We start from the raw sequence: 22,235 nt of genomic DNA, 5'->3' as shown, positions 1-22,235 counted from the left end.
AGGGGGCAGGTGGGCACTAGCAGGGCTGGCCGTGATCGGGACTGATGTCCCGATCACGGCCGCCGGTGATCGGCTTTTTTTTTTCTCCTCGCGCTGTCAGCGCGAGGAGGAATAATAGCCGATTACCGGCTCCGTTATATCACATGATCAGCTTTCATTGGCTGACAGCTGATCACGTGATAAGGGGTCGGGATCGACCCCTTGCACGGATCGTGATCAGGCGAGTCTCATAGACTCGCCGATCACAGAGCGCTCCGTGCGCGCCCCTCAGGGGGCGCGCAGGCCGCTCGTGCACGGGACGACGTCTATTGACGTCGTCCCGGAAAAGGAGATCCGCGCTGTAGCCGTCATTCGGCTATAGCGCGGGTCTCAAGTGGTTAATCAGAATATGCAGTGTATTTATTAAATCAGCAGAATATGGGCACAATGTCTGCGTTTGGGGACAGTGTGTGCGTTTGGGGCACAATGCCTGCGTTTGGGGACAGTGTGTGCGTTTGGGGTACAATGCGGCAAACACCACCTCACTGTGACTAGAAATCGCCGCCTCACTGTGTCCAGCAAACACCCCGCTGTGCCCAGCGAACACCGCCTCACCGTGCCCAGCAAACCCTGGCTCACTGTGCCCTTCAAACGCAACCACTGTGCCCATAAATTGCCGCCACTGTGCTATCAAACACAGCCACTGTACCCATCAATTGCTGCCAGATTGTCAAGCCGTAGCTGTGCTCCCTGGGGATATGCTGATCACCCATCTGTGCTGCTGGAGGGAGCCCAGACGGGCATAAATGAGGGACCTGCATGTCATGGTAAGTGAGACCATCCCATATCCCACTCCATCTTTCCCCAGAACAGGGACCCCCTTCCAACCCCCCCCCCCCCCAGGAGAGGGAACCCCTCCCCCCCTCTGAGGACCCCCTCCCCCCAGGGCCAGATTAACCACTTGCCGACCGCCGCACGACGATGTACGTCCTATTTTTGAAACGGGATATCCCGGTAACGGCAGCAGCTGCTGCCACAACCGAGATATCCATCTCTTCAGGCGGCGGTCGGCTGTACGATAACGGTGGTCTCCGCGGCGGATTCGCCGCGAGATCACCGCTATCGGCGGCGGGAGAGGTGCCACCCCCCCTCCCGCCGCCCTCCCGCACCTTCCGCCGCTTACCGGAGCCGTCGGTAGCGGCGGAGGCGATCGGGTCCTTCCGTCTGCTGGGCATAGAGACAAGTGAGGCTAAGATGGCCCCCACTCGTCTCTATACCATAGGAGGGCGGAAGCGACGTCAAAACGTCACTTCCGCCCATACCTCTTAAAGGTATATTTTTTTTTTTAAATGTCAGATTTTTTTTTTTTTTTTTTTTTTTGCATTTTAGCCCAAATATGAGATCTGAGGACCTTTTGACCCCAGATCTCATATTTAAGAGGACCTGTCATGCTTTTTTCTATTACAAGGGATGTTTACATTCCTTGTAATAGGAATAAAAGTGATCCATTTTTTTTTTTTTTTTTTTAAAGTGTAAAAATAAATAAAATAAATTAAAATAAATAAGAAAAAAAAATTTTTTTTTTTTAAAAACACCCCGTTACGACGAGCTTGCGCACAGAAGCGAGCGCATACGTGAGTAGCGCCCGCATATGAAAACGGTGGTCAAACCACATATGTGAGGTATCACCGCGATCGGTAGAGTGAGAGCAATAATTCTAGCCCTAGACCTCCTCTGTAACGCAAAAAATGCAACCTGTAGAATTTTTTAAATGTCGCTTATGGAGATTTTTGAGGCTAAAAGTTTGACGCCATTCCACGAGCGGGCGCAATTTTGAAGCGTGACATGTTGGGTATCAATTTACTCGGCATACCATTATCTTTCACAGTATAAAAAAAATTGGGCTAATTTTACTGTTGTCTTATTTTTTTATTCAAAAAAGTGAATTTTTTCCAAAAAAAGTGCGCTTCTAAGACCGCTGCGCAAATACGGTGTGAAAAAAAGTATTTCAATGACCGCCATTTTATTCTCTAGGGTGTTAGAAAAAAAACAATATAAAATGTTTGGGGGTTCTAAGTAATTTTCTAGCAAAAAAAACTGTTTTAAACATGGAAACACCAAGTCCGAAAAAGAGGCCTGGTCCTTAAGTGGTTAAGAACATCATGGGCCTGGTGCTGAGGATTTTGGTGGGGCCTTTTATAAACAATAAATAAATAAAAATGCTAACTATTTTTTGTTATAACAAATTAAATTAAATTGAGAGAGGGAGGATGAGAGAGAGAGAGAAAGGGGATGAAAGAGGTGTGAGGGGTAAGGGAGGAAGGATGAGAGAGAAAGGGGGGGATGAGAGAGAGAGGATGCACATGAGCATGTGTGGGAATGGCATCAACGCAGCCTGGCCAAGGCAAGTGACCGAAGGCACAGAACCCAGAAGGAAGACCGGGTGAAGATGGAAGTGCCCGGGCCCCGCCGGACTGATCACAGCACAGCACTGGAGGGCTCAGTCTGACAATTTAAGTGTACCCTAATATGCTAATATGCTGTGCATACTTGTACATTATGGCATAACCTACCCCAGGGCCTCTAAAAAGTAGTAATGTTAGAAATGTTTACTACCACTTTAATATCACAGGAGCCTCTCATGGGGCCCCCTACTGACCCTGTGGCCCTTGGGCAGTGCCTAAGTGCATAGTTGTCAACATTTCAAAAATATTTTCAGGGACGCTTTTTTTACAAATGTTATATTTAGAGTAGCTGACATCCCCCGTGTTCCTCTATACATCACAATAGTAATTACAAAATTAAATAAGTACTAATAATGGGGCAGAACAAATATGAGGACTGTGAGTTTTCATTTAGTTGAACTGACAAAAGTGCCCCTTCTAGAGCTGGTAACATTGAGGATATTCAGTATAATTTTAAAGAACAGTTTTTGTGGGTAATAGGCATAGGGGAGGAGTATGGATGGTATAAAAGTGGGAAGTATGTGCAGGTGAGGGAGAGGAATGTGGAGGGTCTAACAGTGGGCACTATGTACATGAGAGGAGTGCAGAGGGTATGGCAGAAGACACTATGTACTGGAGAGGAGTGTGAAGGGTATGACAGTGGGCAGTATGCACAGCAGAGGAGTGTAGAGGGTTTGACATTGGGCACTATGTATAAGAGAAGAGTGTGGAGGGTATGACAGTGAGCAATATGTACAGGAGTGTGGAGGGTATGACAGTGGGCACTATGTACAGGAGAGAAGTGTGGAGAGTAGGACAGTAAGCAGTAATTACAGGAGAGGAGTGTGGAGGGAGGGTATGACGGTGGGCACTATGTATAGGAGAGAAGTGTGGAGGGTATGACAGTGGGCACTATGTATAGGAGAGGAGTATGGAGGGTATGACAGTGAGTAGTATGTACAGGAGAGAAGTGTGGAGGGTATGACAGTGGGCACTATGTATAGGAGAGAAGTGTTGAATGTATCACAGTGGGCACTATGTATAGGAGAGGAGTGTGGAGGGTATGACAGTGAGTAGTATGTACAGGAGAGGAGTGTGGAGGGTATGACGGTGGGCACTATCTATAGGAGAGGAGTGTGGAGGGTACGACAGTGGGCACTATGTACAGGAGAGAAGTGTATGACAGCGGGCACTATGTACAGGAGAGAAGTGTATGACAGCGGGCACTATGTACAGGAGAGAAGTGTGTAGGATATGACAGCGGGCGTTATGTATAGTAGAGAAGTGTGGAGGGTATGACAGTGAGCAGTATGTACAGGAGAGAAGTGTATAGAGTATGACAGTGGGCACTATGTATAGGAGAGAAGTGTGGAGAGTATGACAGTGGGCACTATGTATAGGAGAGGAGGATGAAGTAATCTGGGAAGGAAAAATGTAAAGGTTTGTGGAAGGATGTTTAGGGACTGCGCAGTGGTTAAGTGGGCCATACATGGATTGAAATTACACCAATTAAGCAGAGACCAGTCATAGTAAATCTATGTATGGGCTAGCTTGTTTTACACAAGTTTTACACCAGCTATAGTTAGCAACACTAATCATTGTATTCACTGGCAGAACACAATAACACTGCGGGAGTGATTGCCCCATTCACAGGTCGGCAGGTGAGAGGGTGTGTTGGGACAGGCTGGGGAGAGATACTAGTCATCCCTGGGTAGGGATTGGTTAGTATCAGAGCCAGATACACACAGGTTACGATCATTAGAGCGAGAGCAATAATTCTAGCACTAGACCCCCTCTGTAACTCTAAACATGTAACCTGTAAAAAAATGTAAAGCATCGCGTAGTACACAACAAAAAATCGTGCTAACTTTAGTGTTTTTTTTTTATGAATAAAACAGTTTCTTTCCAAAAAAAAAGTTTGAAAAATTGCTGTGCAAATATTGTGTAACATAAAAAAATTTTATTCCATAGGGTGTCTGCTAAAACAATATATAATGCTTGAGGGTTATGAGTAATTTTCTAGCATAAAAAAATTATGATTTTTACATGTAGGAGAGAAGTCTAAGAATGGGCCTGGGTGGCAAGGGGTTAATTATCATAAGTAATATACAAATAATTATTATAAGCTCTGTGAGGTCATTCTCTCAGTCTGCTGCAGAGTGTTCCAGCTTGTATTTATACTGCCGCTCTGTATGTAGCTTCTGACAGGCTGCCCAAGGAGCCCCGTATCTCCGGAACCATAGATGATAGCAGCCCCATATTTTAACCAGTGCTGGAGTGGGTCTTTAGCTACCTACCCCAAAAATGTGGGGTCTCTGTGACTCCTGATCGCCGAGCTACAATCCTCAAAGTCAATCTTTTTTTTTTTTTTTTTTTGGGCAAATGGGCCTATCTTGAGAAAGAGACCTGGAGCTGCAGCTCCAATAGCCCCTATGTTAATCCGGCCCTGCCTCCCCCCAAGACAGAGACCCCCTTCTCCCCCTGAGGACAGGGAAACTTTCTCCCCCCTGAGGACAGGGAAACCTTCTCCCCCCTTAGGACAGGGACCTCCTTCTCTCCTGAGGACAGGGACCCCCTTCTCTCCTGAGGACAGGGACCCCCTTCTCTCCTGGGGACAGGGACCCCCTTCTCTCCTGGGGACAGGGACGCCCTTCTCTCCTGGGGACAGGGACCCCCCTCTCTCCTGGGGACAGGAACTCCATCTCCCCTGGGAACGGAGACTTCATCTCACCTAGGGACCCCATCTGCCCTGGGGATCAGGACCCCACCTCCCCTAAGAACAGGAACCTGATCACCCTGTGTGCGCCAACCTCACTGCCCTGCCAGCCATGTGTCCTGTGTGAGGGCCCTCCTGTGACAGCTCTTATAAGGACTTCACCCCACTGTGTGATCCCCCTACATGACTGATCCCTCTGTGTCCAAAACTTACACGGGGAACCCCTCTGTTTGCTCCCCCTACATGTCTGCATACTCTGACCACCCCCTGTACCATTTCCACATCCACTGACTGCCTCCTGTATCCTGTGCACATGTTCCGACCCCCTCTTGTACCATGTCTGTAGCCTCTAGCCACCTCCTGTGTCCTGTCTGCAATCTCTAACTATCTTTTGTCTTTTAACGTGTCTGCAGTCTCTTAGGGGGAGTCTGGAGAGGACTCAAGAGTGAGAGCACCGCCAGGATTGGGATTACGCGAGGAGTCAGATGTGTATGGACTGTGGAGAAGAGACTATAGAATAAAAACCAGAACCACCAACCTGGAGCCGTCTAACTGAGCCCTGCACGCTGCACTGGAGAGGAGGTCAGTGACAAGAGGGCACTCATATAAAGGTTTCCCATCATCTCAGTAACACCCCCCCCCCCCTAGTGTATTCACTCTGCGGAAGGTGGTCTCTGGTCACCAGAGTTCCCCCACCCCCCCATAACATTTCCCGGCATTCCCCTTTACATCAGAGTCCGCAGGATTCTTCCCCAAGGCAAAGGAAAATGCTACAGAGCATGATCTAAGGAGGAACTCTCATGTTAGGGGTGCTCTGGTCACCAGAGACCACCTTATATCAGAGTCCACTGCATTCCCATTTACATCAGAGTTCCCACTTACATCAGGGTCTGCAGCATTGCCCTTTGCATCAGGGTTCGCAGAGTTCCCCCTGTTAGATTAGAAGGGATGGAGGCCCAGAGACATGTCCAGAGTACACAGAGGATACATGGGATAGATTAGAAGGGATGGAGGCCCAGATACATGTCCAGAGAACACAGAGGAAACATGGGATAGATTAGAAGGGATGAAGGCCCAGAGACATGTCCAGAGTAGGGATGAGCTTTGTGTTCGAGTCGAACATACGTTCGACTCGAACATCGGCTGTTCGCCCATTCTGCGAATTCCGAACGTTATGGGCCGTTCGCACCAAATTCGTGTGGCGCTCACGGCCCACAATGCACTGTGATGGCGCAGTGCATTGCTGGCTCATGATTGGCCAAGCATGCATTGTGACCCCACATGCTTGGCCAATCACAGCGCCGGCAGCGAGGAGAGCCATGATTGGCCACAGGCAGGATGCCTGTGGCCAATCATAGCTCAGGCTGTGTAGTACACGCCCCACACTATATAAGGCCGCCAGCGCGGCGGCCTTGTGTAGTGTGTTGGCATCTGTAGCAGTTAGTGGGTGTTCTGTGTACCTTCAACACAGTATACACCAATCGTTATCGGCCGATTTTACGTTCTTGCTCTTCTGTAGTGGTTGTTGTCTGCGTGGCCTGACCGCAGTATACACCGTTATATTCACCTATATATCTAGCGATGTATCTATCTTTTATAATAGAGCTTGCAGTCAGTGTTAGGAGATTGTGCGTGCTGTCTGCCTTCTCTGAACGCAGTATACACCGCTATATCCACCTATATAGCTAACTAACTTGTTCGTTTAAATAGAGCTGTCAGTCAGTGTTAGGAGATTGTGCATGCTGTCTGCGTGCTCTGAACGCAGTATACACCGCTATATCCACCTATATAGCTAAATATCTTGCTAGTTTTAAATAGAGCTTGCAGTCAGCGGTAGGAGATTGTGCGTGCTGTCTGCGTGCTCTGAAAAAGACGGACGGCAAAACAAATTATACAGGGGTGATAACCCTTCCCTATGTTTTCCAAAAAGCTTAAAAATAGTTTTTTTGACTGGAGCTACACTTTAAAAATGTATCAGCACCCCTTACATCAGAGTTCCTCCTTAGATCATGCTCTGTAGCATTTTCCTTTGCCTTGGGGAAGAATCCTGCGGACTCTGATGTAAAGGGGAATGCCGGGAAATGTTATGGGGGGGTGGGGGAACTCTGGTGACCAGAGACCACCTTCCGCAGAGTGAATACACTAGGGGGGGGTTGTTACTGAGATGATGGGAAACCTTTATATGAGTGCCCTCTTGTCACTGACCTCCTCTCCAGTGCAGCGTGCAGGGCTCAGTTAGACGGCTCCAGGTTGGTGGTTCTGGTTTTTATTCTATAGTCTCTTCTCCACAGTCCATACACATCTGACTCCTCGCGTAATCCCAATCCTGGCGGTGCTCTCACTCTTGAGTCCTCTCCAGACTCCCCCTAAGAGACTGCAGACACGTTAAAAGACAAGAGATAGTCAGAGATTGCAGACAGGACACAGGAGGTGGCTAGAGGCTACAGACATGGTACAAGAGGGGGTCGGAACATGTGCACAGGATACAGGAGGCAGTCAGTGGATGTGGAAATGGTACAGGGGGTGGTCAGAGTATGCAGACATGTAGGGGGAGCAAACAGAGGGGTTCCCCGTGTAAGTTTTGGACACAGAGGGATCAGTCATGTAGGGGGATCACACAGTGGGGTGAAGTCCTTATAAGAGCTGTCACAGGAGGGCCCTCACACAGGACACATAGCTGGCAGGGCAGTGAGGTTGGCGCACACAGGGTGATCAGGTTCCTGTTCTTAGGGGAGGAGGGGTCCTGATCCCCAGGGCAGATGGGGTCCCTAGGTGAGATGAAGTCCCCGTTCCCAGGGGAGATGGAGTTCCTGTCCCCAGAAGAGAGGGGGGTCCCTGTCCCCAGGAGAGAAGGGGGTCCCTGTCCCCAGGAGAGAAGGGGGTCCCTGTCCTCAGGAGAGAAGGGGGTCCCTGTCCTAAGGGGGGAGAAGGTTTCCCTGTCCTCAGGGGGGAGAAGGTTTCCCTGTCCTCAGGGGGAGAAGGGGGTCTCTGTCTTGGGGGGAGGGGGTCCTCAGAGGGGGGGAGGGGTTCCCTCTCCTGGGGGGGGGTTGGAAGGGGGTCCCTGTTCTGGGGAAAGATGGAGTGGGATATGGGATGGTCTCACTTACCATGACATGCAGGTCCCTCATTTATGCCCGTCTGGGCTCCCTCCAGCAGCACAGATGGGTGATCAGCATATCCCCAGGGAGCACAGCTACGGCTTGACAATCTGGCAGCAATTGATGGGTACAGTGGCTGTGTTTGATAGCACAGTGGCGGCAATTTATGGGCACAGTGGTTGCGTTTGAAGGGCACAGTGAGCCAGGGTTTGCTGGGCACGGTGAGGCGGTGTTCGCTGGGCACAGCGGGGTGTTTGCTGGGCACAGTGAGGCGGCGATTTCTAGTCACAGTGAGGTGGTGTTTGCCGCATTGTACCCCAAACGCACACACTGTCCCCAAATGCAGGCATTCTGCCCCAAACGCACACACTGTCCCCAAACGCAGACATTGTGCCCATATTCTGCTGATTTAATAAATACACTGCATATTCTGATTAACCACTTGAGACCAGCGCTATAGCCGAATGACGGCTACAGCGCGGATCTCCTTTTCCGGGACGACGTCAATAGACGTCGTCCCGTGCACGAGGCGCGCGCGCGACACGCTCTGTGATCGGCGAGTCTATGAGACTCGCTTGATCACCGATCCGTGCAAGGGGTCGATCCCGACCCCTTATCACGTGATCAGCTGTCAGCCAATGAAAGCTGATCATGTGATATAACGGAGCCGGTAATCGGCTATTATTCCTCCTCGCGCTGACAGCGCGAGGAGAAAAAAAAAAGCCGATCACCGGCGGCCGTGATCGGGACATCAGTCCCGATCACGGCCAGCCCTGCTAGTGCCCACCTGCCCCCTGCCAGTGCCCACCTGCCCCCTGCCAGTGCCACATTAATAAAAAGTGCCCACAATGCCACCCAGGCAGTGCCCACAGTGCCACCCAGCAGTGCCCACAATCTGCCTCAACAAAGGTGCTGCACCCCATATCCGTGCCCATCAGTGTCATCTACCAGTGCCCAGCAGTGCCACCCATCAGTGCCCAGCAGTGCCACCTATCAGAGCCACCTATCAGTGCCCATCAGTCCCATCTATCAGTGGTACCTATCAGTGCCTATCAGTGCCCATCCGTGCCACCCATCTGTGCCACCCATCCGTGCCATCTTATCTGTGCCCATCAGTGCCGCCTTATCTGTGCCCATCAGTGCCGCCTTATCTGTGCCTATTAGTGCCGCTTTAACTATGCCTATCAGTGCCCACCAGTGCAGCCTATCAGTGCCCACCAATGCAGCCTATCAGTGCCCACCAGTGCAGCCTATCAGTGCCGCCTCATCAGCGCACTTCAATGAAGGAGAAAAATGACCCGTTTGCAAAATTTTATAACAAACTATTAAACATGATTTATTTATTTTTTTGCATTTTTTTTTGTTTGTTTAGCAAAAATACAACTCCCAGCTGTAATTAAATACCACCAAAAGAAAGCTCTATTTGTGGGAAAAAAATGATAAAAATTTCATTTGGGTACAGTGTTGTATGACCGCGCAATTGTCATTCAAAGTGCATCAGCGCTGAAAGCTGAAAATTGGTCTGGGACTGAGGGGGGTTTAAGTGCCCAGTAAGCAAGTGGTTAAAAAAATACTATACATATTGGATTGGTGCTGCCGATGATATAATAAAGCCAATCGCCCGCCCGAGTCTATCAATTTTCATCACCAATAAGAATGTGCTTGAGTGCATAATTTTTCTGATCAGTAAACAATGATCCCCGCGCAATGCACGATTGCTGTTAATAGCAGCTGAAGCCATAATTTTTTCTTCACCATAAGAAAAGATCCCGCGCATGCGCGATTGCTATTAATAGCAGCTGAAGCCATAATTTTTCTTCACCATAAGCTCCGCCCGCCACCGCAAGTCTCCGCCCACTTGAGTATAATTTTTAACCACCGCTTAACCACTTGACCACTGGGCACTTAAACACCCTTAATAACCAGACCAATTTTCAGCTTTTGGTGCTCTCACATTTTGAATGACGATTACTCAGTCATGCAACACTGGACCTATATGAAATTTTTGTCCTTTTTTCACACAAATAGAGCTTTCTTTTGTTGGTATTTAATCACCTCTCAGTTTTTTATTTTTTGTGCTATAAAAGAAAAAAGACCGAAAATTCTGCGAAAAAATGATTTTTCTTCGTTTCGTTATAAAATTTAGCAGATTAGTAATTTTTTCTTCATAAATTTTGGCCAAAATTTATACTACTACATATCTTTGGTAAAAATAAGTACAAATTGGTGGATATTATTTGGTCTTTGTGAAAGTTATAGAGTCCACAAGCTATAGTGCCAATATCTGAAAATTGATCACACCTGAAGGACTGACGGCCTATTTCAATTCTTGAGACCCTAACATGCCATAAAAGTACAAATACCCCCAAATGACCCTTTTTGGAAAGAAGACATTCCAATGTATTTAGTAAGAGGCATGTGAATTTTTAGGAAGTTTGTCATTTTTTCCCACAATTCTTTGCAAAATCAATATTTTTTTTCCTTTTTTTTTTTCCACAAAATTGTCATATTATCAGGTTATTTCTCACACACAGCATATGCATACCACAAATTACACCCCAAAACACATTCTGCTATTACTCCCGAGTACGGCGATACCACATGTGTGAGACTTTTACACAGTGTGGCCACATACAGAGGCCCAACATGCAGGGAGCGCCATCAGGCGTTCTGGAGCACCCAGGCCAATTCTGACATTTCTCTCCTACATGTAAAAATCCTCATTTATTTGCTAGAAAATTACAGAGAACCCCAAAACATTATATATTTTTTTTTAGCAAAGACCCTGCAGAATACAATGGTGGTCGTTGCAAATTTTTATCTTACACGGTATTTGCGCAGCAATTTTTCGAACGCGTTTTTTTGGAGGAAAAAACTGTTTTGTGTTTAAAAAAAAAACAGTAAAGTTAGCCCAATTTTTGCATAAAGTGAAAGATGAAGTTATGCTGAGTAAATAGATATCAAACAGGTCACTCTTCAAAATTGCACATGCCCGTGGAATGGCGTCAAACGTCGCTACTTAAAAAATCCCCATAGGCGACGCTTTAATTTTTTTTTACTGGTTACATGTTTTGAGTTGCAGAGGAGGTCTAGGGCTAGAATTATTGCTCTCGCTCTAACGTTCGCGGCAATACCTCACATGTGTGGTTTGAACACCGTTTTCATATGTGGGCGGGGCTTACGTATGCGTTCGCTTCTGCATGCGAGCACATGGGGACAGGGGCGCTTTAAATTTATTTTTATTTTTTTTTATTGTTCATTTTACTTTATTTATTTTAGTTTGACATTTTTTTCCCCAAAAATAAATTTTTGATCACTTTTATTCCTATTACAAGGAATGTAAACATCCCTTGTAATAGGAATATGGGGTGACAGGTCCTCTTTACAGTGAAATCTGGGGGTCAATATGACCCCACATCTCACCTCTAGGCTGGGAAGCCTGAAATAAAAAAAAATAAATAAAAAAAGATTCTGGCTTTGACCGTACTGGCGAGTTGGTAGAAGCACCGGAGGGCGGTGAGGGGTGGGGGGCGTCTATGGCTGGGTATTGCAGGGTATCACCGAGTATGGCTGGGTATGGCAATTTATGGCAGGGCATTGCAGAGTATTGGCGGGGTATTGCAGAGTATTTGGGGGGTACTGCAGAGTATTGGGGGGTACTGCAGAGTATTGGGGGGTACTGCAGAGTAATGGCGGGGTACTGCAGAGTATTGGCGGGGTACAGCAGAGTATTGGCGGGGTACTGCATAGTATTGGCGGGGTACTGCAAAGTAATGGCAGGGTACTGCAGAGTAATGGGGGGTACTGCAGAGTAATGGTGGGTACTGCAGAGTAATGGTGGGTACTGCAGAGTAATGGCAGGGTATTGCAGAGTAATGGCAGGGTATTGCAGAGTAATGGGGGGTACTGCAGAGTAATGGCAGGGTATTGCAGAGTAATGGGGGGTACTGCAGAGTAATGGCAGGGTATTGCAGAGTAATGAGGGGTACTGCAGAGTAATGGCAGGGTATTGCAGAGTAATGGGGGGTATTGCAGAGTAATGGGGGGGGTATTGCAGAGTAATGGGGGGGTATTGCAGAGTAATGGCAGGGTATTGCAGAGTATTGCAGGGTAATTGCAGAGTATTGGCAGGGCATTGAAGGGGTTAAATTCGGTGAGCAGCGATGTGGGCACTGCAGATGCAGCCCACAGCGCTGCTAACACCGATCTCTTTCCCCTCCGCTGTACCGATTGGTACAGAGAGGGGGAGGGAGGAACCGGCGTCATAACATGATGCCTGTTTGTTTACAAGTGATCACTCCGTCATTTGACGGAGTGATCACGTGGTAAACGGCCGCGACGAGCGGCCGTTTACCGTGATGCGCCGGGTCCACTGGACCCGGCGGTCACGGATGATCAGGGGGCACGCGAGAGCAGAATTCTGGGAGGCCGTTAATTAACGGCCTCTCAGAGTTAAACAACCGCCCTGAAGCCGTTAATCGGCAATGGGCGGTTGTTAAGTGGTTAAGATTCAGGGGCATGTTAGTGGGGTGGGCGGGGCTGCTGCTGACGTTCTAAGCATCTGTTCAGCTCCGCCCGCCCACCCGCAAGTCTCCGTGTATAATTTTTAACCACCGCGTAAATAAAGCTCTTCCGCATGCGCCGTTAAGATTACGGACTTGGCGCATGCGCAGTAAAGGCCCGCCGTCAGCTGTTACAGTGACGGAGCCGCACCGGAAGTGACGGGGTGAGCGAAATTCACAGGTCGCAGGAAATTTTACCACACCGGCCACTGTGACTTCAGAGCTGCCTGCACACAGGGCCGGTGCTACCACTAGGCGGACTAGGCAACCGCCTAGGGCGCCCGGCCGCTGGTTAGTCTATTCCTCTCCTACACTTTCCACAGAGCTTGCAAGTATCCACCAGGCAGCCACTCTGATATGTGTCAAGCAGCAGCACCAACCCCCGCCTCCCCCCGCGCAGCTCTCCCACTCTGACATCGTGTCCAACAAACACAGTGCCCCCCCCCTAGAGCGCTCCCCCGCCCTGACGTGTGTCCGGCAATGATTGATTCCCCCTCTCTGCTCTGACATCATGATGTCCCATCAGATCAGCTACACACTTCTCCCGAGTCCCGCCCCTCCTGTGGGCTCCGTCCAATCCACCTCCAGCATGTCTGCCCCAAGCAGCTTCACACTTCTCTCCAGCCTCGTCCCTCCTGTGAGCTCCGTCTGTGAAGGGGAGGTGGGCGGGAAGATTAAAATCAAGCAGCCGAGCCAACAGCCACACTGAAAAACTGCTGCATGAACCAGTGAGCCTCCGGGGACCATTCCAAGTGAGTGATCACTTTCACTGACCAGAGCCTGCTCCCCCCCCTCTCTCTCTGACCTCTGTCACCCCTCTCTTTCTCTCTCTCTGACCCCCCTCTCTCTCTCTCTGACCCCCCCTCTCCCTTCTCTCTCTCTCTGACCCCCCTCTCCCTTCTCTCTCTCTCTAACCCCCCTCTTTCTCTCGATCTCTCTCTGACCCCCCTCTCTCTCTGACCCCCCCTCTCCCTTCTCTCTTTGACCCCCCTCTCCCTTCTCTCTCTCTCTGACCCCCCCTCTTTCTCTCTATCTCTCTCTGACCCCCCCCCCTCTCTCTCTGACCCCCCCTCTCCCTTCTCTCTCTTTGACCCCCCCTCTCCCTTCTCTCTCTCTCTGACCTCTGTCACCCTCTTTCTCTCTGACCCCCCTATTTCTCTCTCTCTCTGATGCCCCCTCTCTCTCTCTCTGATGCCCCCGTCTCTCTCTCTGATGCCCCCCCTCTCTCTCTGATGCCCCCCCTCTCTCTCTCTGATGCCCCCTCTCTCTCTCTCTGATGCCCCCTCTTTCCTCATGCCCCCTCTCTCTCTGATGCCCCCTCTCTTTCTCTCTCTCTCTCTGATGCCCCCTCTCTTTCTCTCTCTCTCTCTGATGCCCCTCCCTCTCTCTCTCTCTCTCTGACGCCCCTTTCTCTCTCTCCCTGACCTCTGTCACCCCCTGTCTCTCTCCCTGACCTCTGTCCACCCCCTGTCTCTCTCCCTGACCTCTCTCTGACCCCATCTCTCTCTCTGACCCCCCTTTTCTCTATCTCCCTGTTCTCTGTCACCCCATGTCTCTCTCTGACCCTCTCTCCCTCTGACCCCCCTCTCTCTGACCTCTCTCTCTCTCTGACCCCCCTTTTCTCTCTCTCTCTGACCCCCCTTTTCTCTCTCTCTCTGACCCCCCTTTTCTCTCTCTCTCTGACTGACCCCTCTCTCTCTCTCTCTCTCTCTGTCCTTTCTCTCTCTCTCCCTGACCTCTCTGTCACCCCCTGTCTCTCTCCCTGACCTCTCTCTGACCCCCATCTCTATCTCCCTGTTCTCTCTGTCACCCCCTCTCTCTCTCTCTCACCCCCTCTCTCTCTGTCACCCCCCCTCTCTCGCTCTCTCTCTGACCTCTCTCTCTCTCTCTCTCTGACACCCCCTTTCTTACCCCCTCTCTCTCTCTGATGCCCCCCTCTCTCTCTGACCCCCCTTTCTCTATCTCTCTGACCTCTGTCACCCCCTGTCTCTCTCCCCTGACCTCTCTCTAACCCCCATCTCTCTCTCTAACCCCCCTTTTCTCTTTCTCTATCTCCCTGTTATCTGTCACCCCATGTCTCTCTCTCCCTGACCTCTCTTGTCTGTCTGTCTCTCTCTCTCTGTCTCTCTCTCTCTCTCACCTCTCCCCCGACCCCTCTCTCTCCCCGACCCCTCTCTCTCTCTGACCCCTCTCTCTCTCTGACCCCCCTCTCTCTCTCTGACCCCCCTCTCTCTCTCTCTGACCCCCCTCTCTCTCTCTCTGCCCCCTCTCTCTCTCTCTCTCTGACCCCTCTCTCTCTCTGACCCCTCTCTCTCTCTCTCTGACCCCTCTCTCTCTCTCTCTCTGACCCCCCCCTCTCTCTCTCTCTGACCCCCCCCTCTCTCTCTCTGACCCCCCCCCCCCCTCTCTCTCTCTGACCCCCCCTCTCTCTCTCTCTGACCCCCCCTCTCTCTCTCTCTCTGACCCCCCCCCCCCTCTCTCTCTCTCTCTCTCTCTCTGACCCCTCTCTCTCTCTCTCTCTCTCTGATCGCGCTCTCTCTGATCGCTCTCTCTCTCTCTCGCGCGCTCTCGCTCTCTCTGATCGCTCTCTCTCTCTCTCTCTCTCCTCTCTCTCTGACCCCTCTCTCTCTCTCTCTCTTCCCTCTCTCTCTCTCTCTCTCTCTCTCTCTCCCTCTCTCTCTCTCCCCCCTCTCTCTCTCTCTCCCCTCTCTCTCTCTCTCCCCCTCTCTCTCTCTCTCTCTCCCCCCTCTCCCTCTCTCTCTCCCCCTCTCTCTCTCCCCCTCTCCCTCCCCTCTTTCTCGACCTCTCTCTTTCACCCCCTGTCTCTCTCTCCCCTGACCCCCCTCACTCTCTCTCCTTGCCAGCACTGGAAGTAGCTTTACTCCAGTCTATCTCCTGTTTTAACTCCTTCCTTCCCATCATCTGCCTATACATTGATGTATAACAGAATTACTTGATTAACTTTATCTAGTTAAAGTGGTATTAAAGTAAAGCAAAATATGTATTATACTGCAGCTTACCAATTCTTAGATGGGTGGCTGCATTAGTTTTGTTTTTAGGTTTTCTCTTTTATATTCAACCTGGTGATCCTGCTAGTAAGTGTTTTTCAAATGAACGAGCTGTCTTGCAGATGTAGCAGTTAGAGGGTTGAATTAAACCATTGAACCTGGCAAACTCAGTGGGTCGGGGGCGGAGCCAGAGGGGGCGGCAAAATTAGGTTTCGCCTAGGGTGTCAAAAATCCTTGCACCGGCCCTGCCTGCACACACATTACCATCTGCTCTCCTGGACCTGTCTCAGGTGCAGGAGACAATGGCTGTTCGTTTCTCCCCCCCCCCCCCCTCTATAAACAATCCCCTCCCACCCCCAGTCCAGTACAGACTATCGCCTCTGAACTGGAGGGGATTTCGATGAGTAGGAGCCCGGGAGGCCAGGGGGAGGAGCCGAGTTAGATCAGGGGGCGGGGCCAGCATAGACAGGAACTGGAATGGCAGTTATGAAGTCTGCACACAGCTCTGATAGTTTGTCCCAGAGGAGGGTAGTACCCGGACAGGTGGGGTAAGTGTTTCTGCCCTGGTATCCAGTGTGTGCACTCTGCTCTGGTCCTGCCTAGTCCTGTGCTGTGTACTGTACGCTGTCATCCTATAGTCTGCTCTGTGCTGGTTCTGTCAATGTACAAGCTGCTTGTGCTTGGTGTACAGAGCTTATAGAGATGGGGGACAGTCCTTAGAATGGAGGACATTCAGGTCTGGCGGGATGATACTTGGTCCTCAGGTTAAAAGCTAACCCTTTTGTGACCACGATAGTCCAAGTCCAAATGTACAGTACATAGTGAGGAGGTTGGGGCTCATTCCCACAGGTGGGCATGTGTTAGGGTACACACGTGTTGTAAAATGCATTGCAGACCCTGATGTGACCCTGTTGTGCGTTTTTAACTTTTATCACTCATTTATCATTGGAACACAAAAAAAACAGCATGTCCTATATTATTATTATTATTATGATCCTGTGTGGAAGGTAGGAGGGCATGGATTAAATGGCTTTTTATGTGTCACTATGTGTGCTACTTGATATACGGTCCATTGCATGTACATGGGGACCCTCTGTAGGGTGAACACATGGGGGGGGGGGGGGGAGAAGGAAAGATAGAGCTAGGAGGAAAGAGAGAGATGGGTGGACAGTTAGGGAAGCTACACAGAGTCAGAGCATAGGAGATGGGGACAGAACAGAAGACACATGGGGGGGGGGGGGGGTGGCATTCTTTGCTCAGGGGGGACGGAGAACTGTGAGCAGGGTGGGATGGAGCCCGCTCTGCTCTATGGATGGTCAGATGTCAGACTTTGCTGTCCGTTCACTGCGATGTGATCCGATCTGCCCAGATGGAGGTGGACAGATCCTCTTCAATTTGTTTTTAGTGGACCGGATTGGATGAGAGATTACACCCGCTGCACCAAGAGAATAGAAGGTCCAATTGGGTCTGCCTGAAAAACAGATAGGTGGATCCAATTGGACTTCTCATGTAAAAGTGCCTAAGGCCTCTTTCACACGACCGATCCGTTCAGGTCCGCCTGTCATTTTTGAAAACATTTTTTAGGCGTACCTGAACAGATGCTCCATAGACCTCTATGGAGCGTCGGATGTCAGCGGTGACATGTCCGCTGACATCCGACCTGCTCCGATCAGAAAAAGTGTGACGGAGGAAAAACCTACTTTTCCATCCGTCATCGGATCAGCGCACTGATAGGTCTGTCCACAGTGTGCAGAGACAGAACTGTCATCTTCCTGCTCAGCGGAGATGAATGGAGCGTTCCCCGCTGAGCAAGCGGATGTTCACGGGGCGGATCATCACGGATCCATCCCATCTGAAAGAGGCCTTAAGCACAATGTAATAGAGAGAATAATTAATATATGTACATCCAAAGTGCTAGTGCAGTAAATACATTTCATACAAAAAGTCCAATCAATTTGTGTCATGATAAACTTGTGCAGATCTACTGCAAGCTGTTTGCATCAACTTCAATGTAACATCACCAAGACACAAGAGCACATACCATCTGCTTACCAAAAAAATGTACTTTATAAACTTATGAGGTCATGTGTGCTTGTCATCTGCCATATATTTGCAGCTACTTCACTCAAAAAAGCAACAATGCAGGTATTATGGCTTTCTCCCAGAAGTGGCTTTTCACCATTCTGGCCAGTCCAGTACCAACCACAGGAAACCCTGTATATGCAAATAATAAAGCACGCTATAGTGCATTACCAAGCCAAGTAAACAATTTGTCTCTTTATTCTAGTAGCTTGCTGTGAGTAGATTATTTTAATAAAGCAGCACAGTATATCCTGCTAATGTACTTTATTCTTTGCATATACAGAGTTTTCTGTGGTTGGGACTGGACTGGACGGAGTGGTGAAAGGGCACTTTTAGGAGAAAGCCGTCATATCTGCATTGTTGCTTTTTGAGTGAAGTGACAGCAAATATCCGGCAGATGACAAGCAAACATCACCTCATAATTTTATAAAGTCACATTTTTTGGTAAGTAGATGGTATGTGCTCTTGTGTCTTGGTGATGTTACACTGAAGTCGGTGCAAACAGCTTGCAGTGGATCTGCACAAGTTGATCACGGCACAATTTTATTGGACTTTTTATATGAAATGTATGTTTTATGCATATTATTTACTAGCACTTTGAAATGTACATGTATTAATTATTCTTGATATCTATCACATTGCACTTTATTGTGGTTCACACTTATATGATGGATGTCCCATCCTCCCGGCAGAGCTGCTGTCTGGGGTCGCGGTGGTGGAAGGATGGTGGGGGGCATCAAAATGCACCTTCAGCGCCTATGTACACAAAAATCCTGGCACCGGCCCTGACTGCACCTGGTGGGAATGAGCCCTTACTGATTGAGTTTACATCTGCAATAAGTAAATTGTTGTCTTTTCATGCATGAAATGTGCAAATGATATACCAAAATGTGTTTATTACCGAAGAAATACCTTTTTATTTGTGATACATTTAATATACCATTTTTTTGTGACTTTTTGTAGGACTAAACATATGAATACCACATCACAGACATTCACCTTGTTCAGTGGAATGTGAAACACTCCCATTGTAACATTTGTGCGTTTCCAAAACTTTCAGTTTAATTTCTCCTGATGTTAGTGATGGCGTCTGCTGGTCTAAGAAAGGAGCTGGAGTGTTCCATCTGCCTGAACATTTACACCAATCCTGTAAACCTGACATGTGGACACAATTTCTGCCGGGTCTGTATTGATCGTGTATTGGATACACAGGAGGGATCTGGAGGTTATTCCTGTCCTGAATGCAGACAGGAGTTTCAGGATCGGCCTGCACTGCAGAGGAACATAACACTACGTAACATAGTGGAGAATTTCCTGTCTTCTCAGCCAGACCAGGCGGAGACTGAGGTCTTTTGTACTTACTGTGTGGACTCTCCTGTACCAGCTGTTAAATCTTGTCTACTGTGTGAATCTTCTCTTTGTGATAAGCACCTGAGTGTCCACAAAAAGTCACCCGCACATGTCTTATCTGATCCCAGCACTTCCATGGAAAAGAGAAAATGCTCCATCCATAAAGAGAAGATCCTGGAGTATTACTGCATTGAAGACTCTGCCTGTATCTGCGTGTCCTGTTGTCTGATTGGAGAACACAAAGGACATCAGATGAAGTCATTGAATGAGGCCTCTGAGAAAAGAAAGAATAAACTGAAAAATGTTCTACAGAAACTGGTGACAAAGCGTGAGGAGACTGAGGAAATACTGCAAAGTCTACAAGAACATGGTGGGACAGTGGAAGAAAAAGCCACTGCTGAAAGAAAAAGAGTCACTTCCCTGTTGGGAGACCTCAGGAAACAGCTGGAAGACCTGGAGAAGAGAGTCCTGAGTGAGATATCTAAGAAGGCAGAGGAGGTGTCACGTTCAGTTAATGATCTGGTGAGACAGATGGAAATAAAGAAGGACAAGCTGTCCAGGAAGATGATTCACATTGAAGAGTTGTGTAACATGATGGATCCATTGACTATCCTACAGGAATCAGACACGGGTGATTTGTGTGATACTGAGGATGAAGACAGAGAGAGACATGGTCAACGCCTCCATGACGGAGGGGGTCTTGATATGGCTGAGATTTCACGCGCATTACAGGCAGATTTATCTTGTATAATGAAAGAGGTAAATGAAAGGATCTATATATCCGAACCTGCAGACATATTATTGGATGTAAACACAGCCTGTAATAAGTTAATTATATCAGATGAGCGGAAAACTGTGTCCTACTTACCAAACCAGAATCGTCTAGAAACACCAGAGAGGTTTAAGGTTTATCCTCAGGTGATAAGCAATCAAAGTTTCTCCTCGGGGCGACATTACTGGGAAGTGAATGTTGGGGGGTCACAGAGTTGGAATGTTGGAATGTGTTACCCCAGTATAGTCAGGAAAGAAGAGAAGTCAAGAATTGGTTTTAATAACAAGTCTTGGGGTTTATGGAAGTGGAGTAATCAATACATGGTGGTGTATTGTAGTCATCAAATCCAATTACCTTACAATATTTCCAGTGACAAAGTAAGGATAGATCTGGATTATGAGGCTGGGAGGATCTCCTTTTATGATCTGTGTGATCCGATTCAACACCTCCACACCTTCACCGCCACCTTTACTGAACCCCTCCATGCTGCATTAGGTGTATGGGAAGGTTGCCTTAAGATATCTGGATAATCTATAAAAAAAATTATCAGGAATAAAAAATGTGTGCCTTCATATTGATAAACAGAAACATATAAATAAAAAGCATTGTATAAGGTTTATGTAAAAAAAAAAAAAGTAAAATTTCAATACTTGCATCCTATAAATATAATCTGATTTATAATCACTTTTCAATGTTTAATATGTAGGATTTAAATGTAATATGTAGGATTACTGAGTACTAAAAACCCTTGATTAAACTACTGTAAAGTGGAATTTCTATGCCACACTTTCTATCACAAATCCAAGTTCTTTTAAAAAAAAAATAGGTGCAAATAATTCCTTTATGCCTCTGTGGCTGTCTGTCCATCCAGAAACACATAATTTTAGCTCAAATACAGACAAAATTTAGAGCCTTTTAGGCAACTCTTTGCAAGCATGGGTTAAAGTGTTCTGCTGCTCTGTTGCCCTCCCCTTTGCTGGTGTGGTTTTCTCCACCCATCTGTGCTGAGAGAGAAGTGAAAGAGTTAATTAGTGGGCTGAGGAACTGGAAAGGTTATGGAAAAAGGAAGACTACGGACTTAGCTTTCCCCCTCTTTGGGCACTCTATAACAGGGATACTTCTCTATGGACTTGAACTAAATGTGGAACTTGTGGGGTGTCTCATACCAGGGAGGATAGAGAGTAAAAGGTAATCTAAGCACTGCAGCATCCCCTAGTAGTGTTTATACTGTAAACAGGATTGTTGTTAGGCATTGACTGCATTGTAATTGTCATTATTTAAGGAATATTTGAAACTGTTATTGCTACTTTCAGAAACCAGTAAAGTTATGGAAATTCACCATTTGTCTGGTCTTGTGCCTCCTGAGAAACTCTGAGTGAAACTGTGTGAGCCCTGTTTTTTTATTTTTTATTATTTTGATTGCTCACTACAATACACTAGCACTAGCAACCAGTATGACTTGAAGGATAATGGTATCCATTCCCTCACAAGAAAGTGTAAATCATTACAAACATAAACATGCATGATATATAGTAATAACCAGTCCCCATGATAGCGCAATTCAAATGTACAGAAACAAGGATAGCCATAGCCATGGACAGTCCATAAACTACACCATTTCCAAAAGAGCAAGTCAGGAGTTAACTCACACCATAATCCCCCCTCCACCAAATGATTCGGACCAGTGTAAAGCATGATCCATAAAGACATGGATGAGCGAGTTTGGGGTGGAGGAACTTGACTGGAGTACACAGAGTCCTGACTTCAACCCGATCGAACACCTTTGGTATGAATTAGAGTGGAGACTGCGAACCAGGTGTTCTCGTCCAACATCAGTGCCTGATCTCACAAATTTGCTTCTGGAAGAATGGTCAAACATTCCCATATACACACTTCTAAGCCTTGTAGACAGCCTTTCCATAAGAGTTGAAGCTGTTATAGTTGCAAAGGGTGGGCCAATTCAACATTGAACCCTACGAACTAAGACTGGGATGTCATTAAAGTTCATGTGTGTGTAAAGGCAAGCATCCCAATACTTTTGACAATATAGTGTATATCTGTGGCTTAATGAGGCATAAAACCTGTTTGATCTGGGTGAAACAATATACTGGAGAGCAGACATAAGCCTGATAGCCAACATTTTTGATAGTATTTTGAAATCTATTATTAGTAGGTAAATTGGCCTGTATGATGCACATAAAAGACAGTATTTATCTGGTTTGGC

The 22,235-nt window shown here is 47.9% G+C and overlaps 1 protein-coding gene across 3 annotated transcripts in view; it reads left to right on the top strand.

The window, feature by feature from the left end:
- Nucleotides 1-21,349, top strand: part of LOC143960308 (E3 ubiquitin-protein ligase TRIM39-like) — an 84,766-nt gene extending 63,417 nt beyond the window's left edge. The window contains exons 1-2 of one of the 3 annotated variants that reach the window (XM_077468753.1): nt 13,320-13,551; nt 18,853-21,349. In XM_077468753.1, the coding sequence (XP_077324879.1) occupies nt 18,964-20,541 (1,578 nt within the window). In that variant the 5' untranslated portion in view covers nt 13,320-13,551; nt 18,853-18,963 and the 3' untranslated portion in view covers nt 20,542-21,349. Of the gene's footprint in view, nt 1-13,319; nt 13,552-16,260; nt 16,356-18,852 lie in introns of those variants that run through there. The other 2 variants (XM_077468751.1, XM_077468752.1) reach the window with 2 other exon arrangements.
- The last annotated feature ends 886 nt before the right edge of the window (nt 21,350-22,235 follow it).

This window comes from Lithobates pipiens, unplaced genomic scaffold (assembly GCF_037356315.1).
Source record: "Lithobates pipiens isolate NorthernLeopardFrog02 unplaced genomic scaffold, aLitPip1_a1.2 Scaffold_8, whole genome shotgun sequence".
Classification (NCBI taxonomy): Eukaryota; Metazoa; Chordata; class Amphibia; order Anura; family Ranidae; genus Lithobates; species Lithobates pipiens.
This window is presented reverse-complemented; position numbering and strand designations above follow the sequence as displayed.